Source organism: Myotis nattereri, assembly GCF_964212035.1.
Source record: "Myotis nattereri genome assembly, chromosome: 15".
Taxonomy (NCBI): Eukaryota; Metazoa; Chordata; class Mammalia; order Chiroptera; family Vespertilionidae; genus Myotis; species Myotis nattereri.
In genome coordinates, this window is record NC_138090.1 from 3,974,327 (window position 1) to 3,995,985 (window position 21,659).

A 21,659-nucleotide genomic window follows, 5' to 3' on the forward strand; every position below is an offset into this window, starting at 1 on the left:
ACCTCTTCATTATAGCTTCTGACACGACAGATGCTGTAATTAATCATGCAAGGCAACTGGGGCTCGTGGTCACGGTGTTCTCCAAGAGGAGCCATCAGGAGCGAGGAGAGGGGGGACGACGTGGGCACTGAAATCATGATTTTGGCTGAAGAATTAGCATGGGTTTTAAGAGCAATCACCACACCCGGCCAGCCCGCTCTCGCCCCCTCAGAGAAGACGCGTGCTTTTTCCTCTCTACTTACCTTCCACCCTTGCCCCTTAACAAAAACATCATCGCAAAACCATTTCCAAAGTATGTTTTGTTGCTTTGTGTGTTTTTTTTCAAGGGCCCTCGTTTGGGGCCAGGCCATCCACACCCTTCGCTCTGATATCCCATTTCCGGTTGAACATGGGAGACGATCTTGAGCTCCAATACAAGCTGGTCCGTGGCCTGCTTCCCCCGGAGACACGTATTCAAGGAACCAAAAGGGAAACGTGACAGATCATTTTATTTGAAAAGTGAACAGTTTCCGGGTTGTTGCATCAAAATACAGCCCACGGTCTTTACTGAAATGTGTTTATTCTATAGCAAGATAAAAGCATTTTTTTTTTTGTTTTAGTTAAGCAAAATACAAACAACTCAATTGCTGCTATCGTAACTCATAAAAAAGTATAAAACAGCGTAAAAACACAATAAGCAACGTAGCAATGAATGGTTTGTGCCACCAGTGTTTACGTTAAAGCCTCATTTATGAAAACTTTACAACACATGATAGGAAAACGTACAACTTGGAAAGAAAATATTTACACTGATTATTCAGATGCGGTGCGCCTGTTAAATATTCTACCGGTATTACATCATAATAAAAACTCTCGCTTTTTTTTTTTTTAAATCTTAACTTTTGTAATAACTGCTTTCATTTAAGTTCATTTCCCTTTTAAAAATACAGTGTTTTTATTTTTCGAAACTTGTCACTCAAAACACAGAATATAATATTCACATTCTTTCCCTCTAATTGGAATGGATACAATGGGCTAACAGTGGTCATAGATATTGTTCGATTTGGAGAAGTCGTGGGTAAAAAGTGGAAACGAAGTCAATACTTGAATCTAATCACTTGCTTTTTTTTCTTTTTCTGGAGATATTTAGGAAAAAAATAAGACCTTTGGCAAAAGTCTGTGATTTACATTATTACTTTTTTTATGACAAAAAAAATGCCATCGACGATTCATGTCATACCAATGTTTGTATGACACGGGAATATCTTCCTATTCAGGTAGTTACAACTGTGCTTTTAATTTTTGGGGGGAGGGTTTCATGAGTTCCCGTCGCCTGGAAGTGCGGTCCAGTCACTTAAATGGAGACATAAGGCCATGCCCTGTGACTCCGAGAGGCCCCTGTGTTGTCCTTGGTAGGTCCCAGGATTCATGAAACGGTTTGATTCACATATCGTAGGTACAGCCTGAATAAATTAAAAAAAAGGCATCACATAACAGAGCACAGCTTTTCTTGTGAAAACCCAAGTGGCTTCTCGAGTCAGCTAGAGGAGGATGCTCAGCTACGCTGCAGTTCTTATTGCCTATCTAATAGACACTTCAGAGGACCATGGGATCTGCGATGCGCGTCTGCAGGGCCGACACCGACTGCCCAGTCTCCGGCGCGGACAGTGGACCCTCCGCCGGCCTCCACGCGCCCGTCCATCTGCCTGCCGCTCGCTGGCTGCCTGCGCGTCTTCAGAAAATACTGACCTGCGGGAGCACCGGAGTCTGTGTCTGGGACTGTATCTGCGACTGGTGCTGCGGCTGGGAGGCCGGCGGGGGGCTCCCGATGGCGGGGACGGGGGAGGTCATCTGCGGGGCGCTGCCGGGCGAGTGCTGGCGCGGCGAGGGCTGCGACGGGTGCTGCATGTGCTGCAGCTGCTGCAGCTGGAGCTGCTGCTGGAGCTGCTGCTGGAGCTGCTGTTGGCTGAGCTGCTGCTGGAGCTGCTGCTGGCTGAGCTGCTGCTGCAGGTGCTGCTGGAAGTGCTGCTGGTGGATCTGCTGCTGGAGCTGCTGGTGCATCTGCTGCAGCTGCAGCTGCTGCTGCTGGGTCTGCAGCTGCGGGTTCTGCACGGACGGGCTCACCTGCGTGGCGGAGGCCGAGCCCACCAGGCTTGCGCCCAGGGAGCTGATCAGCGGCGCCCCAAGGTTCGACGGCATGCTGGCCGCAATGGTGACCGACGTGACGATCTGGTTCATGGGCAGTCTCATGGGTAAGGGCTTGGGAGCGATGGAGCGGGGGAGCGACTGTTGTTGCAGGGTCTGGGGCGCGGGCGCCGCCGACACCACCCCCTGCGGAGGCAGCGGAGGGTTGAGGAGGAGGGAGGATGTCAGATTGGTGGACGCCAGGGTCTGCTGAACGGAACGAATGGTCTGGGCTTCCGCCGACTCAGCGGCCGCCTGCATTCCGGGAGGGAAAAGTCCCAAGTATGAAAATGCACGCAGAGTTAAGCATTCTTTTCAGGATGGCCACCACGATGCATGCTCCCCCGTCCCTAAGCCCTTTGCGTGTGGCTTTTTAGCTCGTCCCAGGGATATAATCACATTTCCCCCCTCTTGCCTGGGGCCGGCCTTGTGCCTCTGCTCTGCTGGACAGAATGTGGTTGGAAGCGAGGTCTCAAGGGGCCTTGTACCTGTCCACACACACTACCTCTCAGAACTACCACGGCCAAGTGCAATGACACGTGCATGGCCCAGTAAGTTACCCCACTCAAGAGCCCGCCAACTGCCTGCCACCTATGGGAATGAGTCCATTCCCCCCTCACCCTGACCCTGCACCTCCACAGGCATTGTCGAGAGATGAGCAGAACTAGCTGATCCTGCCCACCATGCCCTCAATCTGAAGAACCAACCAGCTAACTGGCACTCTCTGAGATCAACCCTTATCTTCTGAAGTCCCTGGCTTTGTAGCTGCTTGTTACGCAGCTATGCTGTAGGGATAGATGACTGATACACATATTGAAGAGCAACGATTCTTCAGCATGTAAGTCGGCACTAACCTCTCCACCAAATATTGACATGGAGTACAGACTGCCTGAGTACCAATCTACCTCTATGACTTCAGATCTCTGCGATTTGGGGCAAATTAATTCATCCGGCTGTTCCTCCGTGTCCTTGTCTATAAAATGGTATCTGCCTTGTGTAGAGGTCGTGAGAATGAAATCATATGCGTGAGGCATTTTTGAACAGTGCCTGGCCCACGGGAAGCGTTGAGTAAATGTTAGCAGCTTTTATTAACAACCACAGCTACCAGAAAACACCAAAGCCATGTATGTGTGTGTTATTGTAGAACAGTGCTCACTTGGATATAAGAACAACATAACTGAATTCCTTAGAGGTACTCCATTGAAGTACTTTATAGTGTGAGAAGTGGTTTAGTTTACCAAGTATTTGCAAAGAGTTCTGGAATTTACCAAAGCAGCCACGGATGAGGGAAGGATGTTTGAAACTCTTGTGACTGAGTAACCTGTTATAAACGACCCAGCTGGGGCTCAGCCTAGAGAGAAACTACCTATTATATTCTGCACCGAAAACACAGAATTACCGCCTCAAAAATATATATTTTACTGATGCAACAGGGATTGCAGTGATTCCTCTTAAAGACTATATTTCCTCCTTATCCTTCACAGAACTAGCAGGTTTGGGAGACAGGGTAGTGGCGTCACCATGGAGCCATCGAGCTGATACCCACTCTCTTTAAATGATTTTGAATGTTTACGTCTGCATTTTTATCGCTCGGATTTATAAAATCTACTCTTAGAAGGAACCTGACAAGTGACCTTATAGGTACAGACTAGCGATTTCCAACCTTTTTCATCTCCTGGCACACAAAAACTATTACTAAAAGTCGCAGCACACCAAAAACTATAGTTTTTGCTGATCTGACAAAAAAAAAAAAAGGTATCATTTTGATTCATTCACACTGGATGGCTATTATTGTGTTGGCTGTCATTTTTTTCTTTTTCTTTTTTTTTTGTTAATCCTCACCCGAGGATATTTTTTCCAAGGAATTTTATTTATTTATTTTTTTTTAGAAAGAGTGGAAGGGAGGCGGAGGGACCAAGAGAGAGAAACATCGATGTGAGAGAGACACATCGATAGGTTGCCTCCTGCACACGTCCCTGCTGGGGCCGGGTATTGAGCCTGCAACTGAGGTACGTGCTCCTAACCAGAATCGAATCCATGACCCTTCAGTCTGCAGGCTGATGCTCTAACCACTTAGCCACCCAACTAGGGCTGTGGTCATTTTTTTTTCATTTGGCAGTCTAAGAGAAAAGAGGCTGGTGCCCCTGAATAAAAGCCAAGTAGTGCGTGTTTTAACAATTCTTGCGGCACCCCGGTGTGCCACGGCACACTGGTTGGAAATCGCTGGTACAGACAGTCACTCAGAGTAGGAAAAGCCATCGCTGAGGCTTCTGCTTGAATGCGTGGTATCACTGAACAGTAAGCCTCCATTAACGTCCTGGCCGCTATGGAAACTGAAAGTGACAGTAGTCACATCATAAGAGAGTGAGTCCTGGGCTCCGAAGGCGGAGACACAATTATACGCACATATGACACCACCCTCCTTGTCATGGCTCACGGGGAGGCTGAACGCATGCTCCCCAGAACCTCACTCCTTGGACAAGCTCTGTGTCAGACTCAGAGGTGAAACTCCGGCCTCCGTCACATGACGGCCTTCACATCTGAAGACTACCATCATCTGCTTCCCTGTGTCTTTCGATGACTTGGTTTTCAGTCCTCATCATCAACGTTTGAGGCCACCCTCTGGGGGGCCTTTCAACTGATCGCCATTCTTCTTTAAATTGTGGGGTCCCCAAAACAGAACCAGTTCTTCAGGGGCGGGCTGATCACTACGCTGTACAATGAGACGCTGCTTCCTAATATGTGAGATCAGCATGTTAGCCCCTGTTTCACACGTGCTGCCCAGGTTGAAGGTATTCTGAACTTACACCTCGAGGACTATGGTAGCCGCCCGCCAGGTCTCTGAATGTAAATTTAGGAACCCCTTAAACCGCACCTACAAACAATATTCTAGATTGATTCTTTTAACATCCCATCTGATTGACTGTTCAGAGTCACTGAGTCCCGTTAAGTATGTATTTCTGAAGCTAGCTTCTAGCGCCCAATGTGTCACATTTAACGCTTCCCTTCTAAGCCAGCCGCAGAGTTGATGAGCGCAAGCATGGCCGCGATTTCCTTAGTGCCTTTGTGCCTTTCAGTGAGTCACTGGCTCTGGGCTGATAGCCACCTGCGGTCAGTGACTCACGCTCTGAAGCACAAAGATCACCTCTCCCTGCTTCGGGGTGAGTGCGTGCACAAATGCCCCCCTGAGCAAGTGGGTGCACATCCTTACTCACTTCCCTCCCCCTAATGGCCGTGGACCGCACTCAATTCTGAATAGCGACGGCCCACATTCAGTTGTTTTCTGCAAATGACAAATCTGAGGCCAGAACAGGTACCCTAGCTTTCTTTCTTTTTTAAATAATGATTTATTGTTAAAAGTATTACATATGTCTCCTTTTCCCCCCATTGATCCTCTCCAGCCAGTCCCCACCCCCCACCCCAGGCCTTCACCACCCTATTGTCTGTGTCCATGGGTGATGCATAGATGCATATAAGGTCTTTGGTGGCTCTCTTCCCACTCCCCCACCCTCTAATGCCTTCCCTACAAAATTCTGCACTCTGTTCCATGCTTCTGTGTCTCTGGATCCACTCCGTTCATCAGTGCATTTTGTTGCTTAGATTCCGCACAGGAGTGAGATCACGTGGGTGTCCTATCTTTTAATGTGTATCTTCCAGGAAAAAAGGTTTGGCTATTGACCTAGACTGCTTTTCCTCCTTCTAACGAAGTGGCAAGTGTCCCACCAGCTGTCCCAGGCAGGAGGACCGCTCTTGCTCTGATTCTGAGCAGCTGAGCATGGTAGATTTTAACATAAAAGGAGAGACAACTCTAAGAGAAAAAACAGGGTACACCCTTTCAAACAGCCTTGCAACCTACCACGCCTTACGGCCCCGAGTGGGACTGTAGGCAAAACCAATGACAAGAAGTGGAATCCCTGCTTGTCAGGGGACATACATCAAGATAAAAACCCTTAGCTCAATTTAATCTCCCCAAAGCCTCTCTAAATTCTAGGGAGGCTGAAGACAAAGTTAATTAAATGTTAAAATCATATAATGTAATAGCTCAGGCTCCTTTTGGATCAAGGTAATAATAATCTAGAGTGACATTTGCTTTGGGATGTGGGGGGACTTTATAATACATCAGGGTCCATTGTATACTCGGCGTATAATACATACACATGTCTTTATTTTTCAGTGCCGGGAGCGTAGTTTTACTTTAAATAACCATGAGGTTTATTTATTTATATGATATGGAACAGTTTGGTCAAAAAATGCAACCTCCCCTCTTGCAATAATGAAATCATTGGCGGACTTATGACATGATGTCCAACAATGCAAGACAGACAAGCCTCCCAGCTTAAACAGAGGACAATGACACACAGCCCCGTCTCTGACTTCAACGAAAGAATAAGAGGCCATTTCAAATTTGTCTAAATGGCTTCGCCACACATCTAGAGACCAGTTAGTCCTTTGGCAACAATTTTGATTCAGCAGCTGAAATTACTGGAATTTATCGTATTTTTCATGCCATCATGCCAGACTCCTTCATGGAAACAAATATATGTATGAGTTGTTCAAGAGGCCTTTTCGGTCAGATCTGAGGCGAGTTGCATTGATGTGTTCAATGCTGGGGGGTGGGGGGGGGGGTGCTGATTTCAACCTTGTACCTCTCAGAGACCGGCCCCCCGGCACAGGCTTACCTTAGACACGAGGCTGGCCCTGTATGCGGCCAGGGCCTTCAGGTACTCCTTTTTGGCAGCTTCCGTCTTCCTTTTATACACCTGCCGAAAGGCCACAATGAGCACCAGCCGTTCTGAACCACGAAATAACTGTTGTGCAATGTAGGTCAAAACGTGACCTAATCACATTAACTCACATAAAAAGCTGGTCTCCCTGGCTTTGATCAGTGTAAACACACACACACACACACACCTCAACACAAAAGCCAGCCACCCTCACTGGAACACAGTTTTGATGTTTACTGTGGCAAATGAGAAAAAGATTTCAGGGTGTAGCATAGACTCTTTGAGAGCAACAGAGGAGGGTCTCATGCGAAGGCAGTAACTAAGGAAGTAAGAATAACATTTGCTGCAAATGGTTGAAATTATAAAAAGTAACAAGTTTTCCCAGCCAGTGTGGCTCAGTGTTTGATAGTTGACCTATGAACCAGTAGGTCACGGTTCGATTCCTGGTCATATGCCCAGGTTGTGGGGTTTGATCCCCAGTAGGGGGCATGCAGGAAATAGCCAATCAATGATTCTTTCTCATCATTGATGTTTCTATCGCTCTCCTTCTCCCTTCCTCTCTGAAGTCAATCAATATATACATTTTTTTTAAAAGTAACGAGTTTCTCCATCACTGTCTTCTTTCCCTCACACACATTTATAAATCAGAGAATTAAAACAACAATAACCGGCCCTGGCTGGTTTGGCTCAGTGGATAGAGCGCTGGCCTGTGGACTGCAGGGCCCTGGTTCGATTCCGGTCAAGGGCACATGCCTGGGCTGCAGGCTCGTTCCCCAGTAGGGGGTGTGCAGGAGGCAGCCGATCAATGATTCTCTCTCATCATTAATGTTTCTATTTCTCTCTCCCTCTCCCTTCCTCTCTGAAATCAATAAAAGTATATTTAAAAAAAAAAACAAAAAAAAACAAAACACCAACAACGAGTAGCGTGTGTGAAGACAGAAAGGCTAGAGACCTTTGGACATTGGTTTTCTTTTGCAGAGAAGAAAAGCCGTACATAGTAAAAGTTGGGAGATTTCCATTAGTGAGATGCATGAGTTGCATAAACACTTCCCAGTATATTCCATATGATTTGGGCTTCTTTTCCTAACAATGACCTGATGGCTACGTATTAGACCAAAGCCTATCTTTCTCCCCGGAGTTGAAAAGTTGGGTGAAGCCATTAGCCAGAACCTTCAGGTTACATGTCTGGGGTAGAAAAATCAGACTGCTACACACTGCAAATGCACAGGCAACTTCTGCAGTCGCACCCTCCCAACAAAACCAGCTGGTAAAAATGATATCATGATTTTTCAAGAAAGGAAAAAAATCAAGGCTTTTCCACTCTCCAACCCTGAAACAATTATTCTATGTTTTCACGAATAGGGGTCTATTCTTCCAGTTAACTCCTATTAATGGTCATTAGAGTTTCATCACAAGGAGCCAGGGGAGGACTGACCCCCAGGGAAGCCTTTCTTTTCTGGGCTGGGTGGAGGAGTTGCAGGGAGAAGGAGGAGGGACCAGGCCCAAAGGAAGTAGCTCCCACCAGCCTGGCTAATCTCCCAATACCTCTCCCACTGCCAAGCTTTCAAATGAACCTGGCATAAAATTTCAAATGCCTGGGGAAAATAATGAGACACGCAGGGACGGCTTCAAAGTTAGGAAACCCACTAGGATAGCATGCGAGTTCAGAAAGATGATCACAGAACAGGCAAGTGGGCTGGACCTTGTGGCTTTGTGGTACCCTTTTTGAACAAAGGGGGAAAACAGTCCACATTATTTAAAATGAAGAGATTAAAATCAAAAGTGTATGCTTGGAGGGTACTGCCTAGATTTCCTCCAACTCTCCTCTGAATGGGTTCAGATCACGCATTCTTACTTATAGAAACTGAGAAATCCATATAACTGGAGCATGGGTTGTGTTCATATATTCATATATATTTGTGTGTGTGTGTGTGTGTGTGTGTTTTCCATTCCATAGTTTAGAAAGGATTTTGTGGGAAGTGATCATATTAAATGAGTAAATCATAATCACTCAGAAAAGATAATGCCCTGGAGGTGCAGCTCAGTTGGTTGGAGCATCATCGTCCGATGCACCAAAAGGTCCCTGGTTCAATTCCCGGTCAGGCCACATGCAAAGGTTACGGGCTTGGTCTCTGGTAGGGGGCATACAGGAGGCATGCAGTTGATGTTATGCAATCACAACAATGTTTCTCTCTCTCCCACTCCCTTCCTCTTTCTCTAAAAAATCCATAAAAAGTATTATTTAAAAAAAAAGATGTAAGGAGCCCTGGCTAGGTGGCTCAGTTGGTTGGAGCATCATCCTGTATGCCAATAGGTTGCAGGTTTGACTCCCTCAGGGCACATACCCAGGTTGCGGGTTCGATCTCTGCTCAGGGCATGTACAGGAGGCAACTAGTTGATGTTTGCGCTCTCTCTCTCACCCCGCCCTCTCTAAAATCAATAAAAATTAAAAATAAAAACATCCTCAGGTGAGGATTTTTCTTTAAAATTAAAGATGTAAGGAACACCCTGGCCAGATTTTAGCACTGTGGCCACCACGGAGCTCTGTCTTACCTGCTTTTGTTCCTCTCCAAGGCTGTCCCACATGGATGCCACAATTTTTGAGACCTCTCCAAAGGTGGCGTTGGGGTTCTGGCCTTTAATGGCAGCCTGTGTGTCCCTGAAAAACAGGGCATATGCGGACACTGGCTTCTGGGGCTCGTTGGGATCTTTCTTTTTCTTTTTCTTTGGAGTCTTGGGCTTCTTGCCAGAATCTGGAGCCGCTCTTTTCTCCCCGATGGCCTGCAAAGCATGAAGAAAATTCACTGCCTGGCATGTCTTTGCAGCAAGACCTACTACTTGGGTCTGCAATTGTTCTTTTAAGGTTTTGGGCAGCATCGTCCACAGACGAGCCACCAGGCAGAGTGGGGGAGGGGCAGATTTGCTTAGAGTTCCCTGGACAGCAGGGATTAGCATTTAGAACTTTGATTAATGAGATCCAGAGGTATCTCCAATCTAGTTACAACATATGCTCTAAATAGCAGTTATGAGTAATGAAAAATAACCCTCCATAACAGGCAATGCGCGCTCTCTCTCTCCCTCCCTCCCTCCTTCCCTGTGCGCGCGCGTACACACACACACACACACACACACACACACATTAAGGCTACACATATATACATAAACAAAATATCTCACTTTTTCAGGGGTTTTAAAAGTAAACCTAAGTAACATTCAGGATGTCAATCCTATTCAGATATTTTAAATGAGGTCCCTTGCCATAGTCACATGCCATATGTAGGATGGGTCTGAATTGATTTTTTTTTTTTTTGGAGGCTGATTTTTTATTTTGTCAGAGTATTACTTTATTAACGGGTCTCCGGAAACTCAACTAGAAATTAGCTACAACTCCTAAGATTGTACAATAAGGATAAGGTCATCTTTATTTTCTAAAACATTAACTTTCTAAAGAAGAGGAGAATGAGAAATGCATGTCAAAACTCCTTTAATGGGAGATAGAAAGGAAACTGATACCCTTCTCAGAATTAAAAAACTGTGATAGGGCAATAGTGGATCTTAAACTCACCACGGCTAAAAAGAAGACCAAGAAGAAGATTTTTATTATATACTAGAGGCCCGGTGCATGGATTCGTGCACCGGTGGGGTCCTTCGGCCTGGCTTGCTCCCTCTCGCAATCTGTGACCCCTCGGGGGATGTCAGAGAGCCAGTTTCAGCCCCATCCCCACAGGCCCCATCCAGACAGGAGAGAGCCCGATCCTATGCATTGATCGCCTGTCCCCTGGTGGTCAGTGCACGTCATAGCGACTGGTCAACCGGTCGTTCGGTCGCTTAGGCTTTTATATATATAGGTGGTAAATAAGCTTGCCCAGAATAATACTGCCACACAGATGCTTATACAGATTCCCAATATGAGCTCCTAGAAATGATATGGATACAGCCCGGCAACCATATAAACCACAGACTTCCAGATTCCTCTGCTACCACCACCTGATTCCAAATATTCTATACTCATCAGAGAAGCAGGCGAAATGATGGATCAACCTTGTTTCATCCCCTTAGATTATCATGTGACTACACTGGGGATCATTTTGCAGCTACTTCATCAAGAATGTGGACATGGTTGACCAAAAGCTGTCTTAAAAGCCAGCCTGGGGCAAGATCAGCAGAGATAGGTTCAAGCTACAAACAGGTTGTCTTTTCATGGCCTTGGGTCTTAAACCTTCATTCAGATTTTCCAAGAGTATCATTACTTTCTGGATGAGGGGCATTTGGAACTTAACCCAACTACTAAAATTCTTGGGGCGGAAACGGGGTACATAGAGTGTCTGTGAGAGCGTGGAATCCCCAAGTGTTGGGAAATCGCTAGCCTACTTCCAGGTGAACTTACTGTTGGCACTATTTGAGAGGTAACAACGTCCACCCTTTACGCAAGCACCGTACATACTTCAGATGGCGGTAAGCCATATTTCACCTTTCCCCCAAAAGGCCAGCTTGGATAACTCACACAATTAACCCAGCAAAGTTTATAGGCCGCATAGTCTTTTTTTTCTAAATTCTCAGAGTGAGACTTGTTTAGCTCCAGTTAATGAATCTGAACTTGCAGAGGAGTCAGATGCCTTTTAGACAGAACTTCAATTAAAGCCAAGTTTTCCTTCAATGAGAAAATATTACTTTTCTAATTGAGTCAGGCTTCTGTATTTTTTTCCTAGGGAGGAGGAGGGGGCATGTAGCACTGTTTGTGCCAACAATAATACTCTGACCAATGGCAAGATTTAATTAATTTCCAGGGCAGCTTTTTCCAAATAAGAGGCGTCCAATTTCATTCTTTGAAAAACAACATTCAAATGTTGACAATTTTTAGCATCTTTCTTGGATAAACTTGACTTGCCCTGACTGCCATTCCCTTTTAAGAACAAACGAGAAATGAAGAATCTCACCCATTTAAATAAAAGCTCAGAATGAACTCTCCTAAAGAAACTTTTCTGTAGTTGATCAAAAAGGTTGGGAAAGGTGAAGAAATAGCTTTACCCCAAAGGCATAATCCATGATAAAATTAATCTTCCTTTCCCAGCTAAATTGCTTAAAATGGAAACTGGATTTTTTTTTTCCTGGTCTTTACATAAAACACAGACGGTCGCTTAAAATGGAGCAAGCTTAGGAGTCACAGAAAAACTTCCCTGTAGACAAGACAATTTCAGCCTGGCACGGAGGTAAGTGTTAACATCAGCAGAGACAGGAGTGAGGTGAAAGGTGTCCATCGGGCTTGTGTAATGACCATCTATCTCTGAGCTGGACCTTGACACCCCTTGATTTCTTTCATCGTTATTTCTGACTTCACCTCACTGAAGTCCTTGTGTGAGCAGAGACTGTTAGAGCATTTGCCTGCCCTGTGTCCAATGGGCGCTAACAGGATGCCATCGACCAAACCCTCCCTCTTGAAATCCCTACAACAGGACTCTCCCTGCCCCTTGTTCTCATCCCCTTCGTCTTCTCTAACTTCTCTTCTTCCATTTGCTACTTAAAAATAAATGAGGCTCTGGGTACTGGCCTTGACTTGCTCCTTGGCCACTTGTAGGAATTCTTGATTACTCCCACGTCTTCATGTTTATGTGCTGAGGGTCCCAAGTCTGTAGTTGCACTTTCGATGAGCTGAGTTCTAGACTCAACGATACGCGTCTCAAGTTCAACCCATCACATGCCAAACTTTCACCTTCCCCATCAGGCAGAAAAAAAATAACACGCCTGAGTTTCTGGGGTGACCCTCCCATTTACTGACATGCATGGTGGCTCTTAAACTAAAACCCATTTTTCTCCTTCTTCCTTCAAACTCCTGTGGGTCACCAAACCCGATGACTCTCCCTCTGCAGGGTCTCACTGGTCTGGCACCTCCAGTCCACTCCTTCCTGTGCTAACATGACACACTGCATAGAAAGCGTCTTCTCATTGGTTCCCTTTTCTCAAGTCCCGCCCTCTGTGACGCATTCTATAGATAGCCAGAGTTATCTTTCCAAAGCCTAGATTTGCTTTTACCATCCCACTATGCAAATAATTAATCAGCCCTCAACTACCCACAAGAGAAAGGCTACCACATTTGAACCGTGTCTTTCTCCAACTCCTATCTTTCCTCCTTCATATCACACTGTTCATGATGGCCATAAATTCCAATGTGCTTCCATTACTCCGTCTACCGGGGGCTGGCCTCTCTCCTCTGCCTCACAAACTTTTATGTATCCTCTTAGATCTAATTCAAATATCAGCTCCCCAATAAAGTGATCCTCAGGCCAAGCAGAATGGATTACAATGTCAGGGTACCAGGTACATCCATTACAACGCTAATCACATCTGCAGCTCCTTTTCAACGTGGCTCTTCCTCCCCAGTGGGGAGTCCCGTGGGCAGTAGCTCTTACAGATCTTTATCTCACCAGAACCAGGTAAAATGCCAAGCACACAGTAGGTGTACAACCTCTAACTCTTGAATAAGGAAGGAGTAATTGTGGGCCTAAAAATAAGTCAATTTAAGGAAATGGAACACTTTTCTAGGCATTCAGAAAAACCACGCCTGCAACTAAGCTTTTACTTCAAACTATGTATATTTAAATAATACACGCTTCCCAGGACAAACGCAAAGGTGTAAGACAATTAGAACGTCATGAATGATAAACACCACCCAAGGTGTAAGGTTATCAGATGGGGTGGCAGCTCAGCCAACTAACTGGATGAAATTCCCCCACGTGAACATTACATTAGAACCAAAGCATGTTTAGCATACAAGTGGACTGCGAGCCCTCCCTTTAGCATGCGCAGAACCTCAGGCCTACCGGAGTTAAATGAACCTGCTCAATGCCCTGCCACTAGTAGGAGAAGCCAGAGCTCCCAACTTCTGGTCGAACACATGTTACACAGGAAATAAGTGAAAGAGTGAAAAAGTAATCATCATTCTTTAAATGCCAACACGAATCCATGAAGAGAAAGAAGGTGACACCATGAATGAAGTTGAAAGACATGAGGAAGCGGGGGGGGGGGGGGGGGGAGAGCCGTGTGGGGGGAGTCTCAAATTCCCTGGGTGGTCCTGTACTTAGCAGTGAACTTACCCGGCTGGAGTCATCCCCGTCCTCTTCATTGATGGAGCTGGAAGGGGAGGGGGTGGCCGATTTGCTCGCTGGAGGTGAAGGAGACGTGTGGGGCAAACTGGCTCCTCCCAAGTTCAACCCCAACTGGGCACTGAGCTGAGACTGGTTGATGGTGGTGAGTTGGGCGGGAGGCATGATCCCAGAGCGGGCGGCATCCGTCATGTGGACGATGGACCTCATGATCAAGGTTGGATCCTGGCGGTACTGGGACACCTGGGTGTGGCTCTGGTCCTGAAAAGGCAACAGCAACGGAGGAAACTCTTTTAGTTTCCCCAAATGTCAGTGCACTTCTGGGGAGCAGAAGGTGGGCGAACTGGGTGAAGGGGGGCAAAGGGTGCCGATTCCAGTAATAAAGCAAGTAAGGCATCAGGATGGGATGAACAGCATGTGGGGGCTCTAGTTAATAATACTGCATTGCACCTAATGACATATGTCAATTATACCTTGAATGTGTAATGTTTGCAATTCCCTGGACAGATTTAACCAGTTGTAATTTTGATGGGTCTGACTTATCCCGGGATGATGGTCTCTATTAATATATTAACTGTAAGGACTCATGCTAAAAAAGTTGAAAAGTCAAAAGCACAAACCCCAAATTATCCAGCCGAGTCTATGTCACTATAGAGGTGTCACTGGATGACTTAAAAGAATAATTTAAAACAGACTATTAGCACAGGAGTAATAAACTTCCAACTCGTGCTTCTTTTTTTATGTACACTTTTTATTGTTGATAGTATACAGGTATCTCCACTTTACCCTCATTGACCCCCTACCCACCCCACCCCCCAGGTCTTCACCACCCTATTGCCCGTGTCCGTGGGCTGTGCATATAAGTATATAAGTTCTTTGGTTTATCTCTTCTCGTTCCCCCGACCCCACATGGAGGTATATCAGTCTGCTCCATGCCTCCCTGCTTCGGGTCTTATTTTGTGGGTCAATTCATTTTGTTCATTAGATTCCACAAATAAGTGAGATCATGGGAAAATTGTCTTTCTCAGATTGGCTTAGACCTCTTGCTTCTTGTTGAGGAAACGGATGACACGGAAAGGGGTGAAGCCGAGGTCCCCCCACTTCGGCTCACCAGTGGGCTTGCCACCCTCCTCACATGCATGGCTCTGGTTCCATTGCACGTGACCCAGTTCCGAGAGGAGAATTCCTTCTCTGTCCAGTCCTCCCAGGAACGCAGCAGGCATGTGGAGAGCGTGGGCTGGACAAGCACCCAGCGAACATGTTTGCCTGAGGGCACCCTTTCTGCAAAAACCCCTGTGGTTGGCCAGAGGGTCACTCCCATTTGGAGTTACAATGCCCCCGGCATCTGGGAGTCATTCCACGCCTTCCGGATTGGATATCCCTTTTTCTTTTCTTTCTTCAACCTGCTTTGTTTCCTCTTGTTCCACCCGCCATGATTTCATGTACTAATGGGTGTTGAGAAGCATGTATAACAAGGAGGCACAGATCTTCAGAGTCCGCTTCTCGGAAAGTCACTGCAGTTCCTTCACAGCCAGCCTTCTGTGTTCGGCAGCCATACGGGAGGCTGTAAGAGTGCTTGCTTGCTTTCTTTTTTTCTTTTTTTTTTAATTCCAAAGAGTCAAAAAATGAAGACATGCTTTTCAAATGACTTACTTGAAAACCTGCCATTTAAAGTGGGCCTGTGATTTTATTGAAACCGAATTCTCTAGAGGCACAGTGACCAGAATCTAATTGTACACCCCAGCCTGGGAATGCTGAGCTGTGCCTCTTTGGAATCGTTTCTGCAGAAGGCTAGCTTTGTGCTCTATACAGAAACAGATGATAGTAAATAACTAAATGGGAACACTGGGTTTTGGAATATTAAGTCTATGAAAGGCCACTAAATAAGAAGCCACAGCTCTCAACAGGAAACTAGTAGAAGAAATGAGGTTTGCATGTATAGGCCTGGAGCAGAGCTCCTCAATCTTGACCCTTAACATGTTGGACCAGAGACGTCTTTGTTGCGGGGGCTGTCTTTTGCATTATCGGATGTTTATAGCCACGCTGGCCTCTACCTCCCTGATGCCAGCAGCAACCTCCCTCCCTCTCCCCACCAGTCATGACAATCAAAAACGTCTAGCCCGGCCATTGCTCAGTGGTTCAGCTTCGACCTATGAACCAGGAGGTCACAGTTTGATTCCCAGTCACAGCACATGCCCAGGTTCTGGGCTCGATCCCCAGTGTGGGGCGTGCAGGAGGCAGCCCATCAATGATTCTGTCTCATCATTGATGTTTCTCTCTCTCTCCCTCTTCCTTCCTCTCTGAAATCAATTAAAAAAAACCCCACACAGATATTTTTAAATGTCTCTAAATAGTGCCCACCCAGTGTGGAGCAAAACTGCTCTTAGTCAAAACCACTGACCTAGACTGGTATCTCAGAGATAGCCAGTGAAAAAGCAAGTTGCAAAATAATTATAGAGGACAGACCCCTTTTTTTGTTTAAAAAGCGGGGGGAAAGTGTACATCCAAATGTTTAACAATGGTTACATTACAAGGACTAGGGCCGGAGGAAGGAGGGGAGCAGTTTAACCTTTTCCATTTACAAAAACATGAAACAAAATAAATAAACTAAAATACTTTAGTGTGAAAGATCTAAAACAAACCAAAAAAAAAAAAAAAAGAGGATCTACAAGTAGTTAAAATAGTCTGTAGCTCATTGCTAAGGTTGAATAGTAAAATATTCAATTTTTCCTTTTCTTAATAATTTGAGTTATCAAGTTCCTGTGGAATCCCAGAGAAATGAGTCACATGTATCAGAGCAATCCCACGCTTCTCGGCCTCACTGACAATATTCCCTTCCACTGCTCTTAAAATACTGCCTTCTATTGGCGCGCGTCCCTCTGCAGACTGGTCTCACAGAGTGGATTCCACATCATCAGTTTGTCCGCATTTTTTCTTAGCATTCTCCTACACATCGAGCTATTTCTCTTGGAAATCATGAGCTGTCTGTCCACTCTTCCACATTCTGTTAAAGTTCTACCTTTGCTTGCTTACGCCACTTCCGTGCCCCAACTACTGGGAATGAAGGTATCTCATTCTTAATTTTACTCTCCATGTTCACCTCTTAGAACGCTTTGGAAAAGTCCTTTCCGACGGATTGCCATCTAAATGTTTTCAGATATCTACAAACAATGTCCAGAGTACATTTAAGCTAAGTAACTCAATTCTGACAGTATAATAATAAAGCAGTTTAACGGGCCTGGCATTAAACTGGACAGTATGATGTACACGCTCTCTCATTAAGAGAGGAGTTATTCTGCTCTCTAACCCCAATGCCTATGAAAATCAGCACGTACCGATACTTGATGGACTTGTCCCACACCTAGAGCACCTCGGATGGATCTCAAGGCCAAACAGAAGGCCAAGCAGTCAGCTTTCTGGGCTTCCCCAGCCAGCACTCCCTGAGGTTCACCTGCAACGTATGCCTTTCCTGTGGACCTGACTGCTTGGGAGCTGCTGTTGACCCATGGCCAGGGTGCACTGAACCAAAAAGGTACACTGACTGGATGTTACGATGTGCCAGGGTTTGTGCCAAGCCTCACATGCATGCTCCGAGTCAATCCTCTAAAAAGCCTCCAGAATTAGGCGCTATTATACCCATTCTTAGATCATTGTGATTCTCTGGGCAGCACAGCTACCCACGGACACCCACGGAGAAACTGCTCCAAGCAGTATGGTGCCTCGATGGTGGAGGCAAAGAGAGACAAATGGATCTGTGGGCTCTCCATGGCCACAACCTCCCTTTAACAAAAGGAACTCCATTGTCATTCGTTTTATACATTGAGATTGTCATAACATTTCACTACCAAAAAATGGGGTTCCTCTACAGTGGAGACAGAGTGAAAAATCACCCCTGAAAAATACTGGCGATGAGGCCAAGGCCTTGCCAAAACATAGAGATATTCATGTAGCTTTCAAATGCAAAAGAACAAAAAACACAAACAAACAAAAATATACGCGGGCCCTATCTTTCTTATTGCCCACAGGGCATCTAAAATATTTCCTAGCAACCTCTGAACCACATAATCGACGCATCACAATCTGCTAGTGTTTCGCACGGCCCACCGTTATCGGATAATAACTTCCCATGTGTGAAGATTACAGTCTAAGACAGTGGTTCTCAACCTTCCTAATGCCGCGACCCTTTAATACAGTTCCTCATGTTGTGGTGACCCCCAATTTCATTGTTACAAATTGAACATCATGAAAGCATAGTGATTCATCACAAAAACAATAGGTAATTAGATATGTGTTTTCCCATGGTCTTAGGCGAACCCTGTGAAAGGGTCGTTCGACCCCTAAAGGGTTCGCGACCCACAGGTTGAGAACCGCTGGTGTAAGAAGCTTCATGGTGAAAATGCCTCTTCAGAGATCCAAGTTCCTTTAGGGCCACGGATTATTAGCAGCAGCCTTGGGGAACTTGGCAATCCTTCAGAGCGCCAATCGTTTTCCTTAAAAAAGTAACCTTGGAGAGATGTTCCCTTTGATGTTAGGGTTTCCAGTTAAAACGAGAAAGATGTCAGCTCGGTTTAAAGATATTTATTAAGCACCTACTATGCGCCAGGCCACAGAACCCAATATATCAATCCTCCTGTCTTTGAAAATGACCTTGTCATTCGTTTCAACATGACTCTAATTAAACGTCATTTAGAACGGACTAATAAATTTACTATGACAATGTGTAGGCAAGAATAATTCATACATACTCCTTCAAAATAGCTCACCATTTTTCCTACTAGTAATGACACGATAAGGACATGGATAACCATGGATACACATTTCTTACTCATTCTTAGGATAAAACCTAAGACATGTAATGCCTTTTTGTAAATCATTACCTCTCAGTTATTAAAATTCAACCCTGAAAAAAATGACCAATGATCACGGAAAGGCAAAGCAAGTAGTGAATTATAAGAGGACACCCCTCTCCTACCCAACAACAAGGGTTGAACCCTCACAGCCTTTTTCTACTTCTTTTCACAATTAGATTTTATATGCCAGGTTCATCGCATCGTTTTCTAAATTGTATATCGTTTGGGAAAACCTCATTCTCTCTTCATGGTCTCACTCCATCCTCTGTCCTGTGATCCTATATAATAAAAGGGTAATATGCAAATTGACCCTAATGGCATTACAACTGAAATGACTGATCGCTATGATGCGCACTGACCACCAAGGGGCAGACGCTCAACGCAGGAGCTGCCCCTGGTGGCCAGTGCACTCCTACAGGGGGAGCTCTGCTCAGCCACAAGCCATGTTGACGGCTCCTCAGCAGCACTAAGGATGCCCGACTGATGGCTTAGGCCCACTCCCCACAGAAAGCAGGCCTAAGCCATCAGTCGGACATCCCCCAAGGGCTCCTGGGCTGCCAGAGGGAGGTCTGACTGCCAGGTTAGGCCTGATCCCCCGGGGGTGCGGGCCTAAGCTGGCAGGTGGACATCCCCCGAGGAGTCCCGGACTGCAAGAGGGTGCAGGCCAGGCTGAGGGACCCCCCGAGTGCACAAATTATCATGCACCAGGCCTCTAGTATTAGGTAAGAGTCTCTCAAGCTCCACACTATATTGACATTTTCATGTTGTCCATTGTCATTCTTTGGGAAGCGGCTTTGTGAGTACTTCTCCCCTCCCCCACCAGGCTGTGACAAAAACAAACTGTCCAGACATTTGGCAAATGTCTCCTGGGGGGTAGACTCCCCCTGGTTTGCAAACAACTTTCCTAGACAAAGGCAAGATATAAGCTTTCAGTTTGATTTTTAAACATTTAAATATTCCCCATTATTATTCTATTCTTTTTTTTTTTTACTCATTACAATGGTGCTTACTTCCATCTGGGTTGATTTTATCATTAAAAAATGTGTAAAATCTAATAGACAACTGTGTTTAATGTACGTTCCATCTCCTTTTACAAATAATGATCCAATGATAGGTTTTCATAATGGAAGATAATATCTAATTAAGAAGCAAATAACCCAAACATATTAGAGAGTGTGACTAAATGCATGTTCACTGTGCTAGTTTTTTAATCAATACTTGGTGAAAAATGAAGTAATTAGACAATGATCAGTAAAAAAACCATAAACAAACCTTGCATTATATTAACAAATACCAGAGAACTACAAATATGAAATTCAGGCTAGTAATTTTGTGCTCAATTACTTAGTTCTGTCTGACAGCAATTGTTAAAACTTTATTTCCAAATTAACAATCAATAGTTATGCAAAAATACTGTATTTTCTAACCCAAATAGACCTTGGAACAAATACAGTTATGCCAAAAGCACACCAATGATAATTACAGACCCTACATACCACAGAGTGTAACTTCGTCAAAATCTCTGCTCCGAAATAGATAATTTTTACTTAATAACTACTCCCAGGGTTATAATCAAACATACCGACACAGTCTTCCTAAAAGTTAATTAATAGTTTCTTAGCAAAATGGAGATTTCAAGAGTTTATCATAAAACACTTAGTGGTATTTTGTTCCTATACTCCTGTAACTCCTTTGTTTTACCAAGAAGTCAGCTCCTAAATTATTTTATTCAGTCCTAAATTAAAATTTTAAAGAGGATTTCCATTATTACAGCTGTTTCTACCTGAAACCCCTGCCCCTCCAGTTTAATTTAGTAGTCAAGGTAGGCTCCTGAAACAAATGAAATATTCTCTCATCACCCCTTCACTCATTCATATATTCAACAAATAGAATATTTATTGTGAGCCCGACAATAGTGTATTCCGACCCAGGCAATCTTCCAGGCCTGAGGATGGACAGCAGCAAATGAGACAGGTAAGGGACAGGACAGGCAAGAGAGACCATTTCAAAGGGTGGCAAGTGCTGTGAACAAAAGAAAATGGGGCAAAGGTATGGAAAATAACCCTCATCCCTGAAGAACTGTCCGAGCCACCAGGCCAGGTTCACTCGGGAATCTGCGTGACGGAAAGCAGTGCATCTACTGTCCCTGAACCAGCAGGGAGTACTGGCGATATTATAGTACTAGAGGCCTGGTGCACGAAATTCATGCACAGGTAGGTCCCTAGGCCTGGTCAGCAATCAGGGCCGATCAGGTTCCCTGCCTTCCCGCCTCCCCTTCTCCCTGTCTCCTCCTTCCCTCGCCACCAGTACGCTGCCACTGGATGGTTCACAGTTCCCCTCGCCTCCCCACCTCCTTCTTCCCTTGCTCCCTCAGCACCCCGCTGCTGCTGGTCACCATGTTCTGTGCTACCCCCTGGTGGTCAGCGCACATCATAGCAACCAATCAAACTCCCGTTCTCCTGGTTGAATTCCTGAGGGGACACTTTGCGTATTATATTAGCCTTTTATATAGACAGAGAGTAGATAACTATAGATTATCTATGTTATGAACAAGGTCCAGGGAAATGAATCACTTCCCAATAACACTTTTCCTTGCATGTTATACACCGGGCACAAATAGTCACACTTCACAACATCTAATTGGGTTTAGAAGTTCGGAGCACACTCCTCTTTTAATAGATGGACCTAATGTGACTCAACTTAAAGACAACACTTGTATGTTCAGGGTCAGTAAGTATTTATAGGCTGAGAATAAAGAATATCATATTTCTCCATGTATAGATGCTATTTTTTTCTAAAATCATTAGACTGAACATTGAGGG

At 45.2% G+C, this 21,659-nt stretch overlaps 1 protein-coding gene across 2 annotated transcripts in view; it reads right to left on the reverse strand.

The window, feature by feature from the left end:
• Positions 1-477: 477 nt before the first annotated feature.
• TOX3 (TOX high mobility group box family member 3) overlaps positions 478-21,659 on the reverse strand; it is a gene marked incomplete at its 3' end in the record, with an annotated part of 102,585 nt that continues 81,403 nt past the window's right edge. The window contains exons 4-8 of one of the 2 annotated variants that reach the window (XM_081108548.1): positions 13,979-14,248; positions 9,441-9,668; positions 6,843-6,923; positions 1,729-2,418; positions 478-1,442 (exon numbers count right to left, since the gene is read on the reverse strand). In XM_081108548.1, coding sequence (XP_080964674.1) covers positions 1,296-1,442; positions 1,729-2,418; positions 6,843-6,923; positions 9,441-9,668; positions 13,979-14,248 — 1,416 coding nt within the window. Of the gene's footprint in view, positions 1,443-1,713; positions 2,419-6,842; positions 6,924-9,440; positions 9,669-13,978; positions 14,249-21,659 lie in introns of those variants that run through there. The other variant, XM_081108549.1, reaches the window with a different exon arrangement.